The sequence below is a fragment of the Ammodytes marinus genome (assembly GCF_949987685.1).
Source record: "Ammodytes marinus genome assembly, chromosome: 7".
Lineage (NCBI taxonomy): Eukaryota > Metazoa > Chordata > Actinopteri > Uranoscopiformes > Ammodytidae > Ammodytes > Ammodytes marinus.
The window spans coordinates 15,299,398-15,320,716 of record NC_137211.1 but is presented as its reverse complement, the minus strand read 5'-3'; the positions used below and the strand labels follow the sequence as shown (position 1 = coordinate 15,320,716).

Here is a 21,319-nt window from a genome sequence, read left to right as displayed (position 1 = left end):
TAAAATGTGCAAAAAACCCAATAAAAATTTAAGTTTAAAAAAAAAAAAAAAAAAAAAAAAAAAAAAAAAAAAAAAGATAAGACCACAACTATTAACTTATGACATTTTTTCTGCACAAAAATGTCATGTTTGCCTTTTCAGGATGGATACGAGATCTTTAAAGTACATGCTGTTATAATGTGCAGCGCTGTTTATTATTAATATAACGGCCCGTCATCAGACACATGTAGCCTACCGGATGGTTTTATAAATCGATCGCTCCATAACGTTATCCAAGTCAGAGCTTTTTGTATGGGCAGAGATCATTATTTTAAGTGTGTCTTTATGAAGTGTCTTGTTAAACGTTTCCATATCACCGGGCCGCCGTGTTCCGCTGTGTGTTTTTTGGGTTTGTCTCCACCGCCGTGCGTAAAGGCAGCACTAGAACAGCTGACGGGAGGAAGCGTGCAGGCGGCCGCTGCCTCATCGTCAGCCTACACGTGCCTAATACATGCGTGACAATACTGCTAGATCGCGTGTCATTTGCAAAAAGAAATGCATTGCATTGACGTTCAACAATAGTCTGACATAAAGAGCGATCAGTCTGTGAAACTGCGAACGTGAGCGAGTGTTGAGCACTCGTGCGCGCGCTCCTCGAGACGGTCGGGCTCGTTCTCGTCACTCACAGCTGCTCTCGGTGTACACAGAACAGCATCCGCGAGCGGACATGCTTCATCGATCATGACATAAAGAGCGATCAGTCTGTCAAAATACAAACGTGACTACAGCAGGGGGCGGCACCCATGGACATATAAAGAAAGGCGGCACCCATGGACGGCGGCACCGAAATGAGGCACCGAAACTTTCATTCTTATTCGGTCTGGTTACTACCGCTTACGTCGGCACCGGTGCCATACTGGTACCGGGTTTCGGTGCCCAACCCTAATTATGGGCACATCACAGATTCCGTGATTTGTTTCAATACAAAGTAAATTGGTTCTGATTTGGTTAGTCAGTTTGAGGCATACTTTCGCAACACATTAACATAATAGCATTTGCATTACTGAATAACATACAAGCTGAACAATTTGATTAGAAGCCTTTGGTTAGTTACAGAATAAATCGTCATGTTTTATTGATACATTACTGATGATTACTCCATAGCTTGATAATGAAAAGGTGATATCAAGAATGATGAACCATATTTTCAAAACACCAATGTTCTTGTTGGTTCTCCCTCACTGTTACAGACAGTTATAAAGGATGTGGCTCAGCATCACAAGTGATGCAAAATAAAATATAAAGATATAGTAAATGCATGAAATGTAAATGTATTTACATAAAATTAAATGTTTTAGCCCACCTCTTCTGTTCCATCGGTTTTGTGGCTTTCAAATCCCAAACTGGGTTTTCCACCAATGAAGGTGTGCAATACACAGGAATCATCCATATAAAACTATATCATGATTGCATGTGAGCAGCCCATTGCATTGCTTCTAAATTGACACAGATAACGCCTAATTAGTGGACTTACTTTGGGTTTTACTTATAACCATTAGTTATCAGCTGATACAAGAAAGATGCAAACAATTATTTTAAGATTGTCATACTCATACATACTATAGGGCAATAGATGTTGTGTTGGAATCATACTGAGGTTTAGGCAGATGTTTGTTTAACAGAAACAACCAAATATATCCCGAGGAACATGGTTGACATTACTGCTGCTGACCCAAGTCTCTAGATGTAGCCTATGTATCCTCATCATTTACACTTAACACTAATTCTGCATGTTGGAACCCAGTACTGGTTAAGAGGCATACTTCATTCAATCAATATTTCTTAATCATTTTATAGGTCCAAACACTGGGCCAAAGACTATAAAAGTGCAAGATTTACCAAAAAGCACTAGTTTTCTAGTTCTACCATGTCAGAGTGTCTCCTCTTTCCCTGAAGAGCACTGAATCAACCTTTCTACAAACAACAGTGAATAAGCCACAATCTCAACATTACAACATACAGTATCTACTTATAGGCAATGGACATACATTCACTTTGCAAAGGAACACAATGGCAGATTACACACTGGGAAGTTCCAGACTGATTCAATTGTGCTGCCAAACTTGTTATAAATATATGCTTGTGCCACTAAAAAAAGAGAAAAAGGTCCTCCCCCTTCTTTTTCTGGAACTAACTAACTCTACCGCCCTCAGTTAGCCTACTGCTCAATTTTGGTATTTGAAATATAATGACTAAACAATGTAAATAATGTAAGACAGAGGATGGATAAAAAAGCTTATTCAAAAAATATTAAGTATGCACCACAGGTAAGTAGGCAGTGAGAACAGAAATCAGTTTGCATAGCAATCAATAAAAACAGCTTTGTATGAATTCCTGTGCACTGACACCTGCATTTAAAAAAACAAATGCAGACTGACCTTGCACCATCTATCTGTTTCTTTTGTTTGTTGCAGCGACTATGAGCACTTTGTTTAGGTTTATTTTTCCACCCTTTGGTTCAGAGGTTTCTTTGTTATAATAGTGTGAAGAAAAAAAAAACCATAAAACTAAACAAAACAAGGCTATAATTTTAAACCCATCAAAACAAATGTGTCTGAATAAGAATTAACAGATACCTGGGGGTGGCCACTCTATTTTGGCTACATCCTCCTTCCTGTGTGGAGGAGCCTGAAAGCAAATCAAGCATAGGCCATTTTTATTTCCCATGTAATATCAGAAAGGGCTACACAGTCAAATGTTAAGTTTCAGTGCAAGCTGCCAATAGTAAAATGTATTTAGCTGATTCTGGAGTTATTGTTAAAAGCAAAAAAAACTGCAATTACATTGTCAGTTTGGCTAACTATATAAATATGTAGTAAGAGTACAAGTAGGTTAGTACCTTCTCTTATAATAGGTCCATGCTAGTACCACTTGCGGCTAGTAACTAGCTAGCTAGCTCACTTCAGGAGAAATTCAGTCAGTTCAATACATTGTTGATATACACACCTTATAGACTTCTCACACAACATTTGTGTTAATGTTAACATTGGTGAAGCTGAAGCACACACATGTGGTAGCAAGCTACTAGCTGTCCGCGGACGGAGTGCTCTGCAGAAGTTGAAGGGAAAACACCATGGAAAACACCACTCTCGCGGCGGGCGGGGGCGGAACTCAGGTGAAGTTGGCGCGTTTTTTCTACCTCAGGTCGGTGCTGCTTAGCAACCTCTCGCTCAATGCTTCCTCTCGTGGCTGAAAGTTGCAGCAGCTAGTAGGCCTACCCGGTGTTCTATATCTATGCCCTCTGGGGGGCCCCCAAGCCCCCCCTGAAAAAAAAAAAAAAATTATTATTATTATTATTTTTTTTTTATAAATAATTATTGAGCAGGCTACCGGGCCATAGGCCTCATAGTAACTTTTCATGTTGCATTGTCAAAGAGCTCAGTCACTCATGTCAATAACAGGGTCCAAAAAGGAATAAGCCTAAATATAAGGAAATAAATCATCATGGGCCCCTCAACTAGTAGGGGAGAAATACAAAAGCATAAGAAAACAGCATTAGTAGCTCTGTCTGAGGGGCTTCATGATGAGCCTTTAGGGCCCCCACACACATACAGGAATACGATTTCTATGTGTAAATTCTATGCTGTTCATAAAAAGTAGCTATCCACCCTGTATCTGTTGAAATGAGTCTCTCCATCATAGAACATGAGTCTGCAGACCAATCTGCTGTTTTTACAGTAGCAGAGTAAAGAGTGCTGCCTGATTAAGAAAAATCTGAAAAATAATGTTCCTGCTGCATCTCAGGATTTGATATAGCCTCTAAATTTTCCCCTCAAAGTGCACCAGATTGATGCATTTTAATTCAAAAGGCACACATTTTCTTCCGGGGGGGATGCCCCCGGACCCCCCAACAAGGACCAGGGTCCCTCCCACAGTATCCCTAAATCCTGTGAGAAAAACTGACTTCATTAATATGTTTTTACCATTAATTGTATATGTGCTGTGTCACAAGGAGTCGGGTTGGTTGAAAAATGAAGACAAAATGGCTGAAGTTGCAAAGTCATGAGGTGCTTTTATTTAACAAAAAAGGAGTGACAAAACTACAAAAACGGACGTCCAAACAAAGTAAAACAAAGGTTCAAAAAGATTGATCAAAAAGGTGTCTTCAAAAATAACTCTACCGTCACACACTGACTTTTCAGACTGAACTCCCAGTCACAAATGTTTGCAGGCTTTTAAAGGCCTAGCCCCTCCCCTTAGCCAAACCATTCACTTAACTATCAATCAACTACAAATTGACCCAGTTTACACTCTGGTTAACATTTATTTACTACAACACATTTTCCCTCTCCCTGTATTGATTATGTCCATAATCACATCTTCCATAAACATGTTACTCTACACACAAGCTCAGCTACAATCACATGTCACCCCTGGGCCAACATCAGATGGTATCTCCCTGTGTCTGATTCACCTGGTTGCCACCTGGGAAGAGTTGAAGATGTTAGGTATACAGGATTGAATAAACAATAATTGTGTGTGCGTTAACTCACTGTCTTAAGTGACATGGGCTTTATGTCACACTACCACCCTCCTCTCCTGCAGCGACAACGTATGGCAGTCGCGATAGGTAGTCTGCGGTGACATTCTCCTTGCCTGCTTTGTGTCGAACACAGAACTTGAAAGGTTGGAGCTCTAGGTACCACCTTGTTACCCTGGCATTCCGATCCTTCATTGTCTGAATCCAGGTAAGGGCTCTGTGGTCCGTCTGGAGGTCAAACTCCCGCCCAAGCAGATAGTACCTCAGGCTATCCAATGCCCACTTGATGGCAAGGCATTCCTTTTCGATGGTGGAATAACGGGTTTCGCGGGGAAGAAGTTTCCTGCTGAGAAACACCACGGGACGTTCTTCACCTGATTCCCCCTGGGCCAGTACTGCTCCAAGCCCCACTCCTGAGGCATCCACCTGGACCAGGAAGCGTCGTTCAAAGTCAGGACTCTGCAACACGGGTGAAGAGCATAACCTCTCCTTCAGCCCTCGAAAGGCCCTTTCACATTCCTCACTCCAATCCACTGGATTGCGGGCCAACTTGCATGTAAGGTTTGTCAAGGGAGCTGCAAGGGTGGCAAACTGAGGGATGAAACGACGGTACCAGCCCACCAAGCCAAGAAACGATCGGACCTGCGTCTTAGTACGTGGTCTTGGGCTTCTCATGATGGCCTCCACTTTGTCCACCTGAGGCCGGACTTCGCCTCTCCCCAGCCGATAACCCAGGTAATGCGTTTCCTGCTTGGCCCACTCACATTTCTGTAGGTTGAGTGTAAGTCCTGCTGCATTGATTGCACCTAGGACTCGACGGAGGTGCTCCTGGTGCTCCTCCCATGTCAGGCTGAAGATGACCACATCATCCAGATATGCGGCACTGCAGTCCTCACAGCCTTGAAGCACTTTGTCCATAAGCCTCTGGAACGTTGCCGGGGCTCCATGCAGGCCAAAGGGCATCACCGTGAACTGGAAGAGGCCTAGTGGGGTCCTGAAGGCAGTGAGGGGTCGGGACTGGCTCTCCAGGGGGACCTGCCAATACCCCTTACAGAGATCCAATGTGGTAATGAAGTTTGCTCTCCCAATCCTCTCCAGCAGGTCCTCGATCCGGGGCATAGGATAAGCATCAAAGAATGAGATGGCATTTAGTTTCCTAAAGTCAATGCAAATCCTCAGGGATCCATCTTTCTTTGGCACAATGACAATTGGACTACTCCACTCACTCTCAGATGGTTCGATGACTCCCAGCTCCAGCATCAAGCGAATCTCCGTCTTCAATGCTGCCACCAACCGCTCTGGTACTCTGTAGCAGGCTTGCCGTACTGGATTCTGGTCAGCTTTGAGTCGTATGGAGTGCTGCGCCTTATGGGTATGGCCAGGTTTCTGTGCAAGCAGTTGGGGGAAAATGTCAAACATAACTTGTAATTCAACTTGCTTCTTACCATCCAGGTGAGAGAGATCCACATTTCCTGGCTGTTTCCAGGCCTCCACTACACCTTCAGAGTCGTCTTCCTCTATCACCTGGCGTGCTAGTAGTGAAGTAACGGACGTTGGACTGCTTCGCTCCTCCCAGGCTTTCAACAGGTTAACATGGTATGTCTGCTTCGGTTTTCCCTTCTCCGGATGCAAGATCTCATATGTTGTAGGCCCCATCTTCCTATTGACTTCAAAAGGATCCCACCACTGCCACCAAATGTCACAAGGAGTCGGGTTGGTTGAAAAATGAAGACAAAATGGCTGAAGTTGCAAAGTCATGAGGTGCTTTTATTTAACAAAAAAGGAGTGACAAAACTACAAAAACGGACGTCCAAACAAAGTAAAACAAAGGTTCAAAAAGATTGATCAAAAAGGTGTCTTCAAAAATAACTCTACCGTCACACACTGACTTTTCAGACTGAACTCCCAGTCACAAATGTTTGCAGGCTTTTAAAGGCCTAGCCCCTCCCCTTAGCCAAACCATTCACTTAACTATCAATCAACTACAAATTGACCCAGTTTACACTCTGGTTAACATTTATTTACTACAACACATTTTCCCTCTCCCTGTATTGATTATGTCCATAATCACATCTTCCATAAACATGTTACTCTACACACAAGCTCAGCTACAATCACATGTCACCCCTGGGCCAACATCAGATGGTATCTCCCTGTGTCTGATTCACCTGGTTGCCACCTGGGAAGAGTTGAAGATGTTAGGTATACAGGATTGAATAAACAATAATTGTGTGTGCGTTAACTCACTGTCTTAAGTCAGTGTACCTGACTGGATAGGTAGGAGTGGGGGGGGGGCCTTTAAGAGTCTGCACCCAGTGGCCCATCATCTCATAAAACTCTACAATCTGCATGCACAAGAAATATGTATTAAAAAAAAATAAGATTTTTTTTTTCAAGAAAATACAAAAAAAGTGGGGGGTCACTAGGTCTTGAATGGGGCCCCCAGATCGTTAAGGCCGCCTCTGCCTTCAATAGGCCTACCTGGCCCATGGACCTGGCCCTAGATTTGCTCAATGGAAATTTTACTAAACTCATCCAGTTATGAAATAGGCTTTGCAACCTTGGAGTAGCCTAGGCTATATCCTAGGCCATATCCTAGGCCTACTAACTAAATTAATCAATACAGGGATCTGAAGATTGGATTTAAGGTTAGGTAGGCTAATAAACTGTGACCCACTGTAAGGCCCTTAGGCCTATATCAATTAATATTGTGCTTTAGTGTTGATTAAATTAAACATAGAACATAGCCTAACATAGAACCCTAACTATCTCTTGACCTGCACATCAACGTTGGACGACCAGACACAATATAAAACACAAAATAAGTGTATCTTGTAGCAATGGCTTACCATTCTTAAATATTTGATGGATAACAGATCGCTGCAGTTATGTCCATATGCTCACCATATTTCAAATGTAAATGAAGTAAGGATCAATAAGTCCCAACAGCAAAAAAAAAGGTTAAGCATACAACACAAGGAGAACTATATACATATTAACAGACAATCATAAATGACCTCAGTTACCGATGATCTTCTGAACGTTCAGGGTAGGCAGTTTGTGGTAAAACAGTGACGCCTCCTGGCAAAGTTGCACACTGCATACAAAGTAGGCCTACATTAATAATGGCTAAGGTTAAAAAATGAAAAGAAAAAAAGGAAAAGCCAACACTCAGTGCATGACAATAAGGCTTTATTTGGGGATGTGAGGAAGAAATGACAAGTGTTTTTTTTATCTCAGAGGTGAGCAATTACACAGACCTACAGATTAGTGCATTGGCTGCAAACATACTGAAGAGTATTTCAGCAAAAATTACGATAAAGAAGTCATCTTGCAAATGCTTTCATTTGCAATAAGTCTACGAGGTGATGTTAAGTGTATAGGTCTATCAGAGTACCGTTAAACATGCAAAGGTGCTAAAAATTTGTATATCCATCTAATTTGAGTTGGTGTACCCATCTACGCTATGGTGTTTTGTTCTGTGGCTGATTAGTTTAACTGACTCTAAAGTAGTAACCTCAAGAACAAGATCTACGAAATCCCATGCAGGTAGAAGCAAAATTTGGTGATAGTGACCTACTGGTTTGAAAGCAGAGTAACATGACAAACCTTTTATATACTGCTCAGTGACACTTTCAGGGCCAAACAACTCTGAAGAGAAACAAAACCTTAAAGTCCATATAAAAATAAAAACAGAAATGTATAACACATGCGGTCAGTATGGAGTGGACTGGCCATTTTACTGAACATCTGATCTATGCTGTTGACAGTCAAAGGAAACAAACAGTACAAGATGGCTTTTCTCAAACCGTTGGATGAAAGGCTTTTATGATGTCCAAAGAGTAGAATGAAATCTGTTCAATGTTAAGGTTTCTTTGAGGTTTTGGATGCATGTCTGAATACACTTCATGTCATCACAGGAACACATGGCACTTTTTAGTTATAATTCACAGCTTTTCATTTACAATGCTTGGGTGCATTTACACATTCCATCTGAGTATGAAATGTGAAATATCGGCTGATAAAACAAAATTGGCACAGAGTGGTGACAAGGCCACAATGTCTGAGCTAGACTGTAGTTAAGTGGCTATGCAGAGTGGAAATCAAGGATCAAAAATTAAAGCAGTCTTTTCACAGTATCATTGTCGAGAATATTAGACCTCCTGCAGCATATTTATGAAAATATAGATACCACTACATTCTGTATGAAGTTAAATAAAAACTAAATTGGCGATAGAGTGAACCAATCAAAAGCATAAAGGCACCCAGGCTATTGGCAAGAAAATTAACCAAATAAAACTAAGCCATAAGTCTCTCAAAGAGAAACATCCTCACAGTCCATCGTCTTCAATTATTTGTCATGCAACAGGATAATACCGCAATTAAAAAAATAATGAAGCCAAGAACCAGGTAATGTACGGGCCTGTGGTACAGGAGCCGTTCCCTGGACCTGAGCCTGCTATTACTATGTACAAGTGTGATTGAGGTGAACAACATGACCACGCTGGAATGGAAACTAGTCAGGCACAGCCTGGCCTCTCATCTCACATTTATCTACTACTCTCACAGACCAAATATAAGCAACATCGCTGCCAAAAAAGCAAGACGGATGCTTTCAAGTTGCACGTTTTAAAGTCAAAACTAAAAATGTATTCTCACGTTATCCCATTCTAGCATGGCCACATAGTGTGGTGGGGTTGTGCTGGTGGCACATGGACAACAAATATATATAACATCTTTATATACAATGAAGAGAGGGGCACAGTGGCAATTTGAGAGTTTTTTTTCTTCCAATTTTAGCTCAATAAGTCTCCCTGTCTTAACGTGGTGAAGGAATGGTACGGTCTAGAGGACCCGGGACCTCTTGCTGGCCAGTGAACCATGCTAAAAGAGAAACAGGAAAGGACAAGGTCAATGGTTAATCAAAATAATCCTGTTAGTAGACTATTGAAGGAGTCAATAAATGGTGCTGTCAGAAGCCCAGAGAATATGATGAACACGAAAATGTTTTTAACATATCAATATAACTGGGGCTGCAGCCACAGTGAACTTTTTTTTTTTTTTTTTTTTTTTTTTTTTTTTTAACCTTTATTTACCCAGGCAAGCAAATTAAGAACAAAATTCTTATTTTCAACTGATCATTTTAGACAACATTCACAACAGCCAGGTAAGAAGGTGAGGTAAGGGGTTTCTTTCTCTAACCTACCTTAGCCTGCTTGTAAAAGTGAGGGGCCAACTCAACCAACCAGGACGACTCAACAGCAGTCACGTCCCGCATGTAGTATTTCGATGTCTGCACCACTTCATTGAAAACAACCCTGTATGGGAGACAATGGAACCATTTTAAGTAGGATAGCATATATTATTCTGAATGTATGTACATTCTCTCCTTCATAGTATGCGCAAGAATAAGTGAGCATAAATAAAAACCCATGTTTAGTGTAAAATACATGAAGATATTAAGAACATTGGGGGAAATGTACTGACCATTTTGGAGGTTTCTCTCCGAACATCACCGAGTTTGGGTGGACGTGAAGCTCACGATCATCACGTAAAGTCCTGGCAGAGCGAATTAAGCAGAGTATGTCATGTGATTAAAGACATACAAAACAAATCTTTCTGCTGCTGGGAAAAGTTAGACTAGAAGTGAGACAAATGGCCAAGAGCACTCTCACCTGTAGGACCCAGAATGGTGAATGCGGGCTGCATTAGCGAAAAAACCAAATACAATGCACTTCAAGATCACATCGGGGTCACCTGTGCAGAAGAAAATAGCAATGAACTAATGTCAAATTACCATTTTACAGTTGTGTATAACACTCACAGTGACGTAAATGTTGTTTGAGGGCTGTTGTCAGCAGACTTGAACCCTTTTTCAGATTGAAGACATGCTCGACAACATAATGTCTTCACACTACAATAAAGTCTCTTCAAAGTAGCACACATTTGTAGGCCTAAGATTAAGAACAAGTTTATCGCTACTTCTTTTGAACACGCCACTGTCTCAGTCTGCCTGACTGAGATGTGACAGCTGACACGTTACATAAAATAAACATGATACATACGTGCCTTCACTGGAGGTCCGCGGCACCTTAAACTTGTTCATCAGACGCCGGAGTTGCTCTCGTACGGTCACAGCCCGCAGCAGGCCCTTGTAATGGAGGAAGTGTTCCTGACACCACTGGGAGCTCTTCTGATGCTGCAGGGAAGAGGGAAATGGTTCATAAATTTGATCAGTCAACTTTTCTTTCCCCCTGACTTTTGCTGAGTTCACAAGCCCAAACTGTTGTGTTCACTGTCACCGAGCTATACAGTACATGGTACATATATAAATATGTACATGTAAATATATAGATGCTCACCAACACACACTATACCTTAATGAATGCTTCATACACATTCAGCATGGTGAGGTGGTCTCCCTCTGCAACTGCAAATTTCCTGTGCTCTCGGGCCTGCAGGGTGCAATTGGATAATTGTTATGCTGATGGAGCGTTTCTGCCAAATATACAACATGACTCTTTTTTCTACTTACGGCAGCTTTCTTCTGATTGGTCGGCACGACAAATATGTTCTGAATCTGCATCATTGCTGCTATGGTAACAATCTCTTTGGAGCAGCCGAAGCTCCCCGACTCCAGGAGCATCTTTGCAAACATGGGGCTGAGGGGAAACTCTGCCATCCGCACACCCATGGGATCAGTCAAACGGCCGTAATGGTCAAGACCTGCCAGCAGACAGACAACTGTTTAAGATTCTGCATCATGTGCAAGGACACCACCGCTAGAAGATGCTTGCAGACACAGAATTTTGAACACTGGACTTGCAGGACTTTTTCATTTTACCACTAAGCCTTCTTTCTTACCTCCCAGAGCGTAGAGCAGCTCTAGAGCCTGGACCATGGTCTGAGCTGGAGGAGGCTGCAATATTATTTTTATTTTTTTAAAGAATCAAAAAGAAAAGCATGTTAAGTCAAACAATTACAACATTGACTTTTGAAAGAGAGAATCAAGTAAGAATCTGGTGTACTTCTCATTACTACTTTAAAAAAGGACAAACATACAATGGCTGCATAAATTCTATGCTTTCTATGCATTTCTCCCCAAATAGGCTAGAGGCAATGTTCTCTAATTAAAATGTAAACTACAATTCCTTTCACAGTGGGTGAACACATCACAGCCACCCCCGTGGATGCAAAGGGAGAGCTACTCACGGAGAGGAAGCTGAACCGCAGCACGTTGTCAATGCCCAATGCTTTGAGCTGCAGGATGACAGGGGCCAAATTGGTGCGCTGCATCTCTGGCACAGTAGAGGCAGGCAGTTTCTCAAAGTCCTCCTCTGATGAAAAGGAACCGAGGCAATAAAGAGCACAGGCAGAGAATGACAAAGAGTGACAGGCAAAACAAGGCACAGAGGGTGGAAGGATTCCATTAAAAAAGGAAATGTTATTGTCATGCTTCTTACTTCCCTGCAAACTCAAGCTTACCTGTGTAGAGTCTGAAGCATTTCCCGGGTCGGTTTCGTCCGGCTCTCCCAGCCCTTTGACTGGCTGAAGCCTTGGAGATGGGAGTAACCACCAGCGATTCAATGGCAGTGCGAGGATTATAGGCTCGCAGCTTCACAAACGCACAGTCGATGACGAATACGACTCCATTTATGGTGATGGAGGTCTCGGCTATGTTAGTTGCCACCACAACCTGGAATAAAAACAAAGACCGGAATTAGATAAATGTATTAGTAATTTGCAAGATTCTAACCTAATAAGGATGCTATAACTGCAAGAGAGCTCATATATGGAAGTCATGTTTTTTGCACTTTTCTGTATTGCTTAGATTTCGGAATATTAGAGAAATAATATGAGAAATGCAAACTTCACACAGACTATAAAATGACACCTGTTTATTCCCATCTGCGTGTGCAAAAATTCAAAAAGGGCGTTCACCTTGCGAACAGAGGAGGGCGCCCTCTCAAACACCTTCATCTGCTCGGCGTAAGGAAGACCAGAGTACATGGGCAAAATTCTCAGGTGTTTCTTCATGCCATGTCGAGACAGAGACCTGGCCTGCTCCTGCAGAAGGGACGCCACTTTCTCCACCTCGTCCTAAAGGGGAAGAAGAGTACAAGGAACAATGACATTGAATGAGAGGCAAAGTGGAAGAAGGAAGAAAAGGCCACGCCACAATGAAATAACAAAAAGTGTACTGGCGTAATCATGTACAAATGACACCCTTTCTGTCCAATGGAAGTTTTAAAAAGATATGGCCACCATTACTAACCTGCCCAGTTAAAAATGCCAGGACATCTCCGTCATCTTCCGTCTCGTGGATCTTCATCACTGTCTCCACGGTGGCCTTCACATAGTCAGGGACAGGACTGAGAGCAAAACAGACAACATGAGTTCACACAACAAACATGAAATTGACACACCGTTTTCCTCAGAGTGGACTTCCCTGCATCGGCTACCTGACGGTGTAGAAGACGTCCACTGGGAAGGTTCGTCCCTCCACTGTCAGAATACCACACGTGTCCTTGGTGGGATCGCCAGACTCGTTCAGGTTGAAGAAGTCATGGAATTTCTTCAGAAGGAGAAGGTGTTAGTATAGTCAGTGAAGGGGAACTTGATGAGACCATTTGTTACCATAACTGTCAAGCCCTTTCTTTCGCTATAGAAAAATCGGGTAACAAGAAGATAAAAGTCAACTGAGAACTCATGAAAAGTGACATTATATGTGGATTCTTAGAAAATGCTTGTTGTCAATATAACCTGTCAAAATCTGTGGTTATATCTCCTTACAATCTGCTACCTGTCCGTACTCTGTGTGCACTGAACAAAAAATCCAGTGTTAATACACAGCCTAGGTTCTGTAAACGGGCATGTTGCTAGCTTCGGTGGGCCCCCTTTTTGTACATACTAGTTTAGAGAGCATAGGTTTAGTGTAAACGGATTTGTTTTCAGCGCGAACACGGTACGGACAGGTAGCAGATCATGAGGAGATATTAACTGATTTTGACCAAAACAGATTGTGTCAACAATCTTTCTCCAGAATCGCTGACTGCACCTTTAAAAGAATGAAATGATTATAATAAAGTGCAAATCCTTGTTTCGCAGCAGCAAGGCAATGAAATACTCGTTCTGCACTAAATCTGACATTCAAAATAAAAAGATGTAACTACTCTGGTGTAACTAAATAATACGCACACGGAGATGAAAGCATTTTTAAAACAGAAAGTACAGTAGATGTCTGATATGGCATTTCAGCTGACTTGTTTAATGCTGAGCACAGTCGTGGCCTGATTGTGTCTGTCTTTCATCAGTGTATTTCTCACATGTCAGTGCAATGGGATGATCTGACTTGTCATCAAATTTTCCCTGTCTGTCTGTCTGTCTTTGTCTCTACTCGCTAATCGAGCATATCTGTTCATCTTTATGATGCAGTCACCTTGGCATCCAGAGTGGCAGAGGCCACAATCAGCCTCAGGTCTCGCCGCTTCTTTTGAATCTACGGAAAAAAAGGAACCAGCCAGCACGAAATGGTTGGAGTTCAGAGAAGCAGAGTTGGGATTAAAATTGGGAAAGTTGTCGGCACTTTTTTAAGATTCTTTTCATATGGCTAGTGAAGTATAAACTGAAATAGTCATATTTTTCCCACTGACAACAACAGCTGTAAATTACCTTCTTAAGCAGACCAATGGCTATGTCTGTGTACAGGGTTCTCTCATGTGCTTCGTCTAGCATCAACACACTGAGGGCAACAGCACAATAAAAAAACAACAACATGAGAGTGAATCCAACCCAGTATTGATAACAGAAAAAGAGGTTTACATATCCAATAGGGATTTAGACATTTTGACATGCCACAGCAGGGCAAGCACTTGTGTAAACAATAATACTGAAAAATAATGATGGTTGAATTCCATACAGCTGTTTCAGTTTCAGGTCCAGGTTCTCGTTGCATGCTGGCTCACTGGGCCACTCGAATAGAACAGAGCCATCGTTACTGTGCAGCGATAATGTCCCTATTACAACAATCACGCACCTGTATTTTTTCAAAAGAGGATCGGCCATCATCTCCCGCACCAGCATGCCATCTGTAAGGAACTGAAAAAACACAGGTGCAATCAATAACTGAAAGAAACCAATCACGTTGTCTTTTTGTAACAAAGATTTTGCACAACCGGGAGGCGGCAGTACCTTGATCCGTGTGGCGTGGGGATCAGAGCAGTCATCGAATCGGATGGTGTAGCCCACCTCGTGCCCCAGCAGGGCCCCCCGCTCCTCTGCTACGCGGTTAGCTACCTATCAGTAGAAAAGGGAGGGGGATAAGGTATATGTGAAGCGGGCGTGTGTCTTTCTGTGCGAGCTTAATGTCTTGCAGTGAGATGACGTTGGCAGAACAGTGACAGCAACAGGACATCACTAGAAGGCTTACAGAGATAGCGGCCACACGTCGCGGCTGCGTCACTCCAATCACCTTCCCCTCGGCTGCCCAGCCAGCCTCCTGCAGGTACTGAAAGGAGTCAGATGAGAGGAGAGAAGGTAGATCAAAAAAATGAAAAAGGAGAGGAGATAGAGAGACACTGATGTTGCAGAAAAGCAGACTCTGCAGAAATCAAACACTAGCTGATATGGTCCAAATTCTGCTAAAAAAGACCAAAAGAGACAACTAAGCATCAAGACAAGGTCATGTAACAACCACTACGGGGAGTTAAGCCGCGTGAACGGTAGCAGTCCACTGCAGCACAATGGCGCATATCTTGAGGGTAAATAACAAATGCAATACACCGGTGCACCAGTTCAGACCCATTTTTAAACCGTGTTCTAAAGGTGGAGTCAGCGATTCTGGAGGCGGCTTGTTGTCAAAATGACTTCTTGTCAAATTCAGGGAATATCCCCTCATGATATTCTACATGCTGTAAGCTACATGTGTGTGAGTAAGTCCATTTTAAGACCTAGCCTAGGCTCTGTAAATGGGCATGTTGCTAGCTACAGTGGGCCCCTTTGTTACGTTTACAGAGCACCAGTTGTGTATTAATACCAGATGTTTTTCAGTGCACACAGAGTACGGACAGGAAGCGGATTGTGAGGAGATATTCACTGATTTTGACGTAAGAAAAGGATTTTGACAAACATGCGTCTTGAGAATAGCCTACTCCACCTTTAAAGTAGAGATGAGTCGACTAACTACTAACCTGAGGTATCTGTGTTGTCTTCCCACATCCTGTCTCACCAACTATAATGACAGTCTGGAAGCTCTCCACCAAGTATAAGATGTTGTTTCTGTGCTAAATGGGAAAATAAGAAGAAAAATAAAGTTCATAATTAACAATTGAACATCACTGACGGACTAACTCCCTCATCCTATTAAGATGCATGTCTAAATGGGATGATGTGAAACCTTGAAAACGGGGAGTTTCTGCCGTTGTTTCTCTATGGAGAGGGCGGTGTGAGGGTTGAAGAAGATGGGGGAGCCGGTGGTCTCTGTGTTCAGCTCCCGCTCCTCGGAGATGCCCGGTGCCTCAGCGCCTGAGGGCAGAGCAGATGGTGAAAGTTGGAGACAAGATATTTTATTTAAATTGAACAACGGTGGTGGGGGGAGATTGAAGATGATGAGAGCAGCCAGGATTTCTGTGCAACGCCCCTGCCATTAAACGAATTCATTCTACATTGAAAACTCTTCACTGTTGCCATTTTGATTGCGTGTGTCACGTAGTTGTCATACTTTAAGCCACATAGTCTTGCATGATTTGTGTTCTGGCAGGTTACACTTTGATTCCGCAGAGCTGTCGTTATGACTGTCTATGGCTGAACCGCAGGGAAACCACGCTGCTCCCGTGAACGTTGCTGCAGCCAAACCGAGACCGGCTCGCCTACACCGGCAGCTATTCATTAATAAACGTACACGTCGAAAACATGCATCAAACGCGTAATTTCTAATGTTTTTTCGTACTTACCCGGCTTCCAAAATTTCATCGTGGAAGGGGGAGCCGCCATCTTGGCTTCTACGTCACGTGTTTTTTTTCTCTCGTACATGACGTCATGATCTGGGCTTTCTGCATACGGTTTTATGAATGATGTCAAACAGCTATGAATTCATAGATAGATAGATAGATAGATAGATAGATAGATAGATAGATAGATAGATAGATAGATAGATAGATAGATAGATAGATAGATAGATAGATAGATAGATAGATAGATAGATAGATAGATAGATAGAAAAGCAAAATATATCTACTCAATATTTTAGTAGGCCTAAGGATTTGATTTATATATTTCTAAACCATTGGTGGAAAGTTAACAAGTACTTTTACTCAAAAGCTGTATTTTGAAGCACTATACTGTATTTCCATATTGTGCGTTCTCTACTTTCTTTGCCACTACATATATTGCTTTTATATGAACTAATCGCCTCTGGGTAAAACCAGCAGCACCCACAGTTCTTTTGCTAATCACTTAATTAATCACACTTGCAAAAAAAGCACTGGAATTTCTTCTACTTTTCTATAAAGATAACAGCAATCTTTTCAATAAAAAAACAGCAGATACCATCTCTTTGAAAATGGAGGCCAAATAAAGCCCATGTTTAATGAAGCCCAAAAGATTTGATCAGAAAATACAATCCTTTCAAACACCAGCTGCATAAATATTATAACAGTATCATTACAAGAACAGTTTTATTTTAGTTCTTCACTATAAAATACTGAGAAATATGTTACATCAAACAAGGACTAACATAAGTACAAATAAATCTGTAATACAAGGTGGTTTTTGACAAATGGGACATTGAACAGAATTTACACACAATTTTTAAATTAATTAATTAACAGGTAAGACTTTGATCTGGAAGCTACATGAGACCAAAAAAAAACAAAGAAAAAAAAAATTCAGTTATTTCTACCCTCCTTACTAATGCCATTAATAAGAAAGTCATGGCCGTCCACAGACAAGTTATGAGCTTAAATCTGTGCACATTTGCATCTGAAAATGGCATGCACGTTTCCTCCCGCTTTGCTTTGAGGAAGTCATATGGACAGATAGGTGAGATGGTTATTAGTTCCTGACTGAAGAAACGGCACATTGATACTACTTGAAGATACTGGCATCAGGACTGGATCTCAGGTGGTGTATATGCATTTGTTTGTTTACAATATTAAAAGTTAGCACAAGAGATATCAGCTGTTAGCTACGGTTTTTTCACGTGTTGGACATCAGACCCTTTCGAAGAAATAAAAATTGACAGATTTCATTTGAAAATGTTTTGCTTATACATATTTCCAATGAAGCCCGTCAGTTCAAAAAACAGATGAATCCACCCTTTAATCAACAGATGTATTACTGTAGCTGGAACTCTTAATAGTGACCTATGTGCCTTTCATGACGCTTTTTTAATTAACTATTTAGTCAGCCCAGGTTTCTTTTTTCTTAAAACTTAAAATTTAAGTGTAATTTTAGAGGGTTTATTCAGCAAGTACACCACAAAATGTATCATTAACTGGTAGTTTTATTAATCAAATGTGGTATGTTTTGCCTCTAAATACATTTTAAAAAACATTGATGAATACACAATGGTTGGTAATTTTTTCATTTAAAATGTGTTCATTGTACACTTCTAAAACAGGAGAAGGCCTTTAGAAAAAAAAAAGACAAAAAAATGATTCCTCTGATTTACATGAGTTTTTTTTCCCCCAATTGTAAATAAAACCGCAACCAATCTCAGCTAATTTATTGTCTTTCTATGTTTGTTAGTGTTATGTCAGAGATGGTGACGATGAAGTGAGGAAGGATACATAACATATGGTAAGTTTTATGGAGGGTGCTTTAAAATAGCCCAAAAGATTTGAGATATGTACAGTGTTAGAACATGTTCATTGTGGTGGTCTTGCAAGATCTTGATAACCGGACTAGGATTCCAATGATACACACTGAAAAAGTCATACTGTATGTAGGAGTATTGACACCCCTCAAAGCCATGGAGTTCCTCTGTCTTGACGATTTACTTTAAACAGAAATGTTTGTATTCAATGTCCCACAAGGATTACTCAGTCGTGATGTAGAGCTGTGTAAAAGATTATCCACACCACCTGGTGAAGAGGGAAAAATAACACAGTTTAGACTTGGACTCCAATTATCAAATCATATGTTTCACAAACTGCTGATTAACTAATTTCATAAAAAGGTAGGCAAAGTGAAAATCAAAAAAAACAAAGACTAATAATAAAATTAATATTTAATGTAAGACAGAATGTATTTCCACTATTGATCATACAACGAGAATAATATTTCAAGAGTATTACATGCCACACTGTGAAATGGGTTTAACTAAATCTGGGTTATAGTCCATGTCCAAGATGGATACTAAAAATAACATGTATAGGCCTATCAGATGCATCAAACATAAATCCTGGTTAAATGTAGTGCTACAATAAATAAATAAAATACAATCAAAGTTTATTTCTTTAATATCTTATAAAATTACACCATTCACCTGTGCCACTCTCATGTTGAAAGTCTAAATAGGGAAGTATTACCAAGTAGGGTAGAGTAGAGACGAATGAACAAACAACAACAAGCTGAACAGATTTCATCATCCTTTGCAACCAAAAAGGCTATATGTGTCATACATATTGGCATACCCACCAAAAACAAGGCAAAAGATGTCATGAAGCCTTCTTTGGTGAGTTCCCACGTGCCGCCATACTCTTCCTCATCGATCTGCTGAAAGCTGCTGAAGTATACATAAAGCACTCCAGCGTTGATGATGCAGAATCTGACGAGGGAAACCCATGAAGGTGTTAACTTTTTAGTACAATGGGATATAAAGAGAGAGAACTCTAGGCTTAGGTAAAGATGGAAGAGGTCGAGACGGCCTGTACAGGATACTTACATGGCTATTCCCAGAAATCCTTTGAACGGTGCGACGCCCCATATCACACCGAGGATTATCGCAATTATTTGCCGAACCCAGTATATCACATCTAAAAACTCGTCCTGTGGAAAGGGAATTGTGGGTTAATGGTGTATTTAGGGTTAACTCAGGTCAGGTTATAGTGACACTGAGGGTTGGGTTCAGGTTAAGGTTAGAAGGGAAACTGAAGTTAACACAGAAAGCCTACTAGAGTGCCTATTAATTATTCGATTAAATCACTGAAAACATTAATTAAACTAAATTAATCGCCTCAGTCCTTTTTCAAGTACATATGACTCACATTTCCTTGCTCAAGTCTCTAAAATGTCAGGCTTTTTCTGTATGTTATGACATTTTACAGACAAAACACGATGATCAATTATAAAAAAAAACACACACATGTTAAGTTGAGAGAACAAACAGGAACATTTAAAAGGCATTTCATTGACATTATCCCTTGAATTAAATGGAGTTAGGGAGTCATGAATCTCAGCCTCCCATACATTTTATCGACTTTCTTGTTTTGTGTTTAACTATTTGCCCAAAACCGCCTAGATAATTAGCGGTTTGACAGCAAAGCCAGGGCTCTTACAGCAGAAGAGAGGTTAGATTTGAAGCTCTCTAAGACATTTTAATGCTTTTAAAACCTAATTTGAAGAAAATACAACATCTGTAATTTCTTTGGGATAGGGATAATTTTTCCCAAATTTTATTGTAACATAAAACATGATTTTTTTGATCTGGTCCAGTGGAAAAGTTAGATGATCTTCTTTAAATGTTGAAAATAAAATTTTCTTTTCTTTGTTACATATATTTTTTTTAAATTTAGAATGCACATTTTTCTCTCGGTTCAGTCAAAATACATATTATATAATAATAATAGCAAATAATAATTATAATGTCGCTACGTGACTATATTGGATGCCACGTAATAGTAAATCATTTAAAAAATAGATGCTACCAATTATTTAGTTTTTAAAAAGGAAATACAAGGAAGAAAAAAACAATTAATTTCATTAACTTCGTCTTATAATTTGACAGATTGATTTAAGAAATGTATACCATTATGGTCTTGTTTTTAAATTAATTCATAAACTGCCTTTTAAGACTTTCTAAAGATCTGCAGGAACCCTGTGAGCTAACCGAGCTATGTCTAATCCTTAGCATGGCAGCTAGCTCCAGATAGTCTTGCTCAACACCTGCGCCAACACATCAGACCAACTGGGAACTTTAAGGGGAAACTAAATAGCGACTTGAACAACAACATAACGTCTGTGCTGCATGTTTTAAAGGGCAACTGACTGACCTTCTCCTCCCAAACGGCATTACTGTTGAAGACTTTGCTCCATGTGGACTGTTTTACTCCCCCATTCAGCAGATGACTTTCCTCTTTCCGCTTTAAACTGTTCGTCATTCTTTGTCTCTTCGCTCCAACACGTTCAAAGTTCAAATCCAAATCGGACGAAATGTGCAGCTTGATTCAAGCCTCCGGCGCTGACTAGGGGAAGAAACTTCAGGGCAATGTTTGAAGGTATTAGGGGAATGTGTGCTCCGCTGAACTGACAGATTTTCAGTCGCTAACCGAAAAAAGGGACATTTGAGCATGCGCAAGGTTGTTTGACCCGAGCCACCAACAGCCAATGAGAGAGTGCGACGTTTCCATCGGAAAACATCTTAGAAAGCTATAGCGGACCCCAGTGGTCAAGATATGCAAGTGCTTTTGGTTTCAAGGAGAGAGAGAGTCAGATAGATAGATAGATAGATAGATAGATAGATAGATAGATAGATAGATAGATAGATAGATAGATAGATAGATAGATAGATAGATAGATAGATAGATAGATAGATAGATAGATAGATAGATAGATAGATAGATAGATAGATAGATAGATAGA

General features: G+C 40.8%; 2 protein-coding genes across 2 annotated transcripts; both read right to left on the bottom strand.

The window, feature by feature from the left end:
- Window positions 1-7,694: 7,694 nt before the first annotated feature.
- Window positions 7,695-16,519, bottom strand: dhx35 (DEAH-box helicase 35). Its single transcript, XM_080031828.1, has 21 exons — window positions 16,471-16,519; window positions 15,915-16,042; window positions 15,709-15,801; window positions 14,949-15,026; window positions 14,711-14,815; window positions 14,556-14,617; window positions 14,192-14,261; window positions 13,959-14,018; window positions 12,982-13,094; window positions 12,795-12,891; window positions 12,461-12,619; window positions 12,005-12,215; window positions 11,732-11,856; window positions 11,384-11,438; window positions 11,055-11,245; window positions 10,897-10,974; window positions 10,589-10,718; window positions 10,195-10,276; window positions 10,007-10,078; window positions 9,726-9,837; window positions 7,695-9,403 (listed from the first exon to the last, which is right to left on the bottom strand). The coding sequence occupies exons 1-21, from the start codon at window positions 16,508-16,510 to the stop codon at window positions 9,365-9,367; spliced, it is 2,100 nt and encodes a 699-aa protein (XP_079887954.1). The 5' UTR covers window positions 16,511-16,519; the 3' UTR covers window positions 7,695-9,364.
- Window positions 16,520-17,079: 560 nt separating this feature from the next.
- Window positions 17,080-20,997, bottom strand: rab5if (RAB5 interacting factor). The gene is made up of 4 exons (XM_080030851.1): window positions 20,731-20,997; window positions 19,404-19,507; window positions 19,157-19,286; window positions 17,080-18,600 (listed from the first exon to the last, which is right to left on the bottom strand). The coding sequence occupies exons 1-4, from the start codon at window positions 20,836-20,838 to the stop codon at window positions 18,559-18,561; spliced, it is 384 nt and encodes a 127-aa protein (XP_079886977.1). The 5' UTR covers window positions 20,839-20,997; the 3' UTR covers window positions 17,080-18,558.
- Window positions 20,998-21,319: the final 322 nt, after the last annotated feature.

Bases quoted from the DNA above. Each gene is read 5' to 3' on its own strand.
- dhx35 (XM_080031828.1), bottom strand. From the start codon at position 16,510: ATGGCGGCTCCCCCTTCCACGATGAAATTTTGGAAGCCGG. The intron at 15,027-15,708 runs GTTAGTAGTTAG...GACTCCTTTCAG, and splicing joins AGACAACACAGATACCTCAG to TACCTGCAGGAGGCTGGCTG. The intron at 11,246-11,383 runs GTAAGAAAGAAG...GTCTGCTGGCAG, and splicing joins GCTGCTCTACGCTCTGGGAG to GTCTTGACCATTACGGCCGT.
- rab5if (XM_080030851.1), bottom strand. From the start codon at position 20,838: ATGACGAACAGTTTAAAGCGGAAAGAGGAAAGTCATCTGCTGAATGGG. The intron at 19,508-20,730 runs GTCAGTCAGTTG...CCCTTTCCACAG, and splicing joins ATGCCGTTTGGGAGGAGAAG to GACGAGTTTTTAGATGTGAT. The intron at 19,287-19,403 runs GTAAGTATCCTG...TTCCCTCGTCAG, and splicing joins GGATTTCTGGGAATAGCCAT to ATTCTGCATCATCAACGCTG.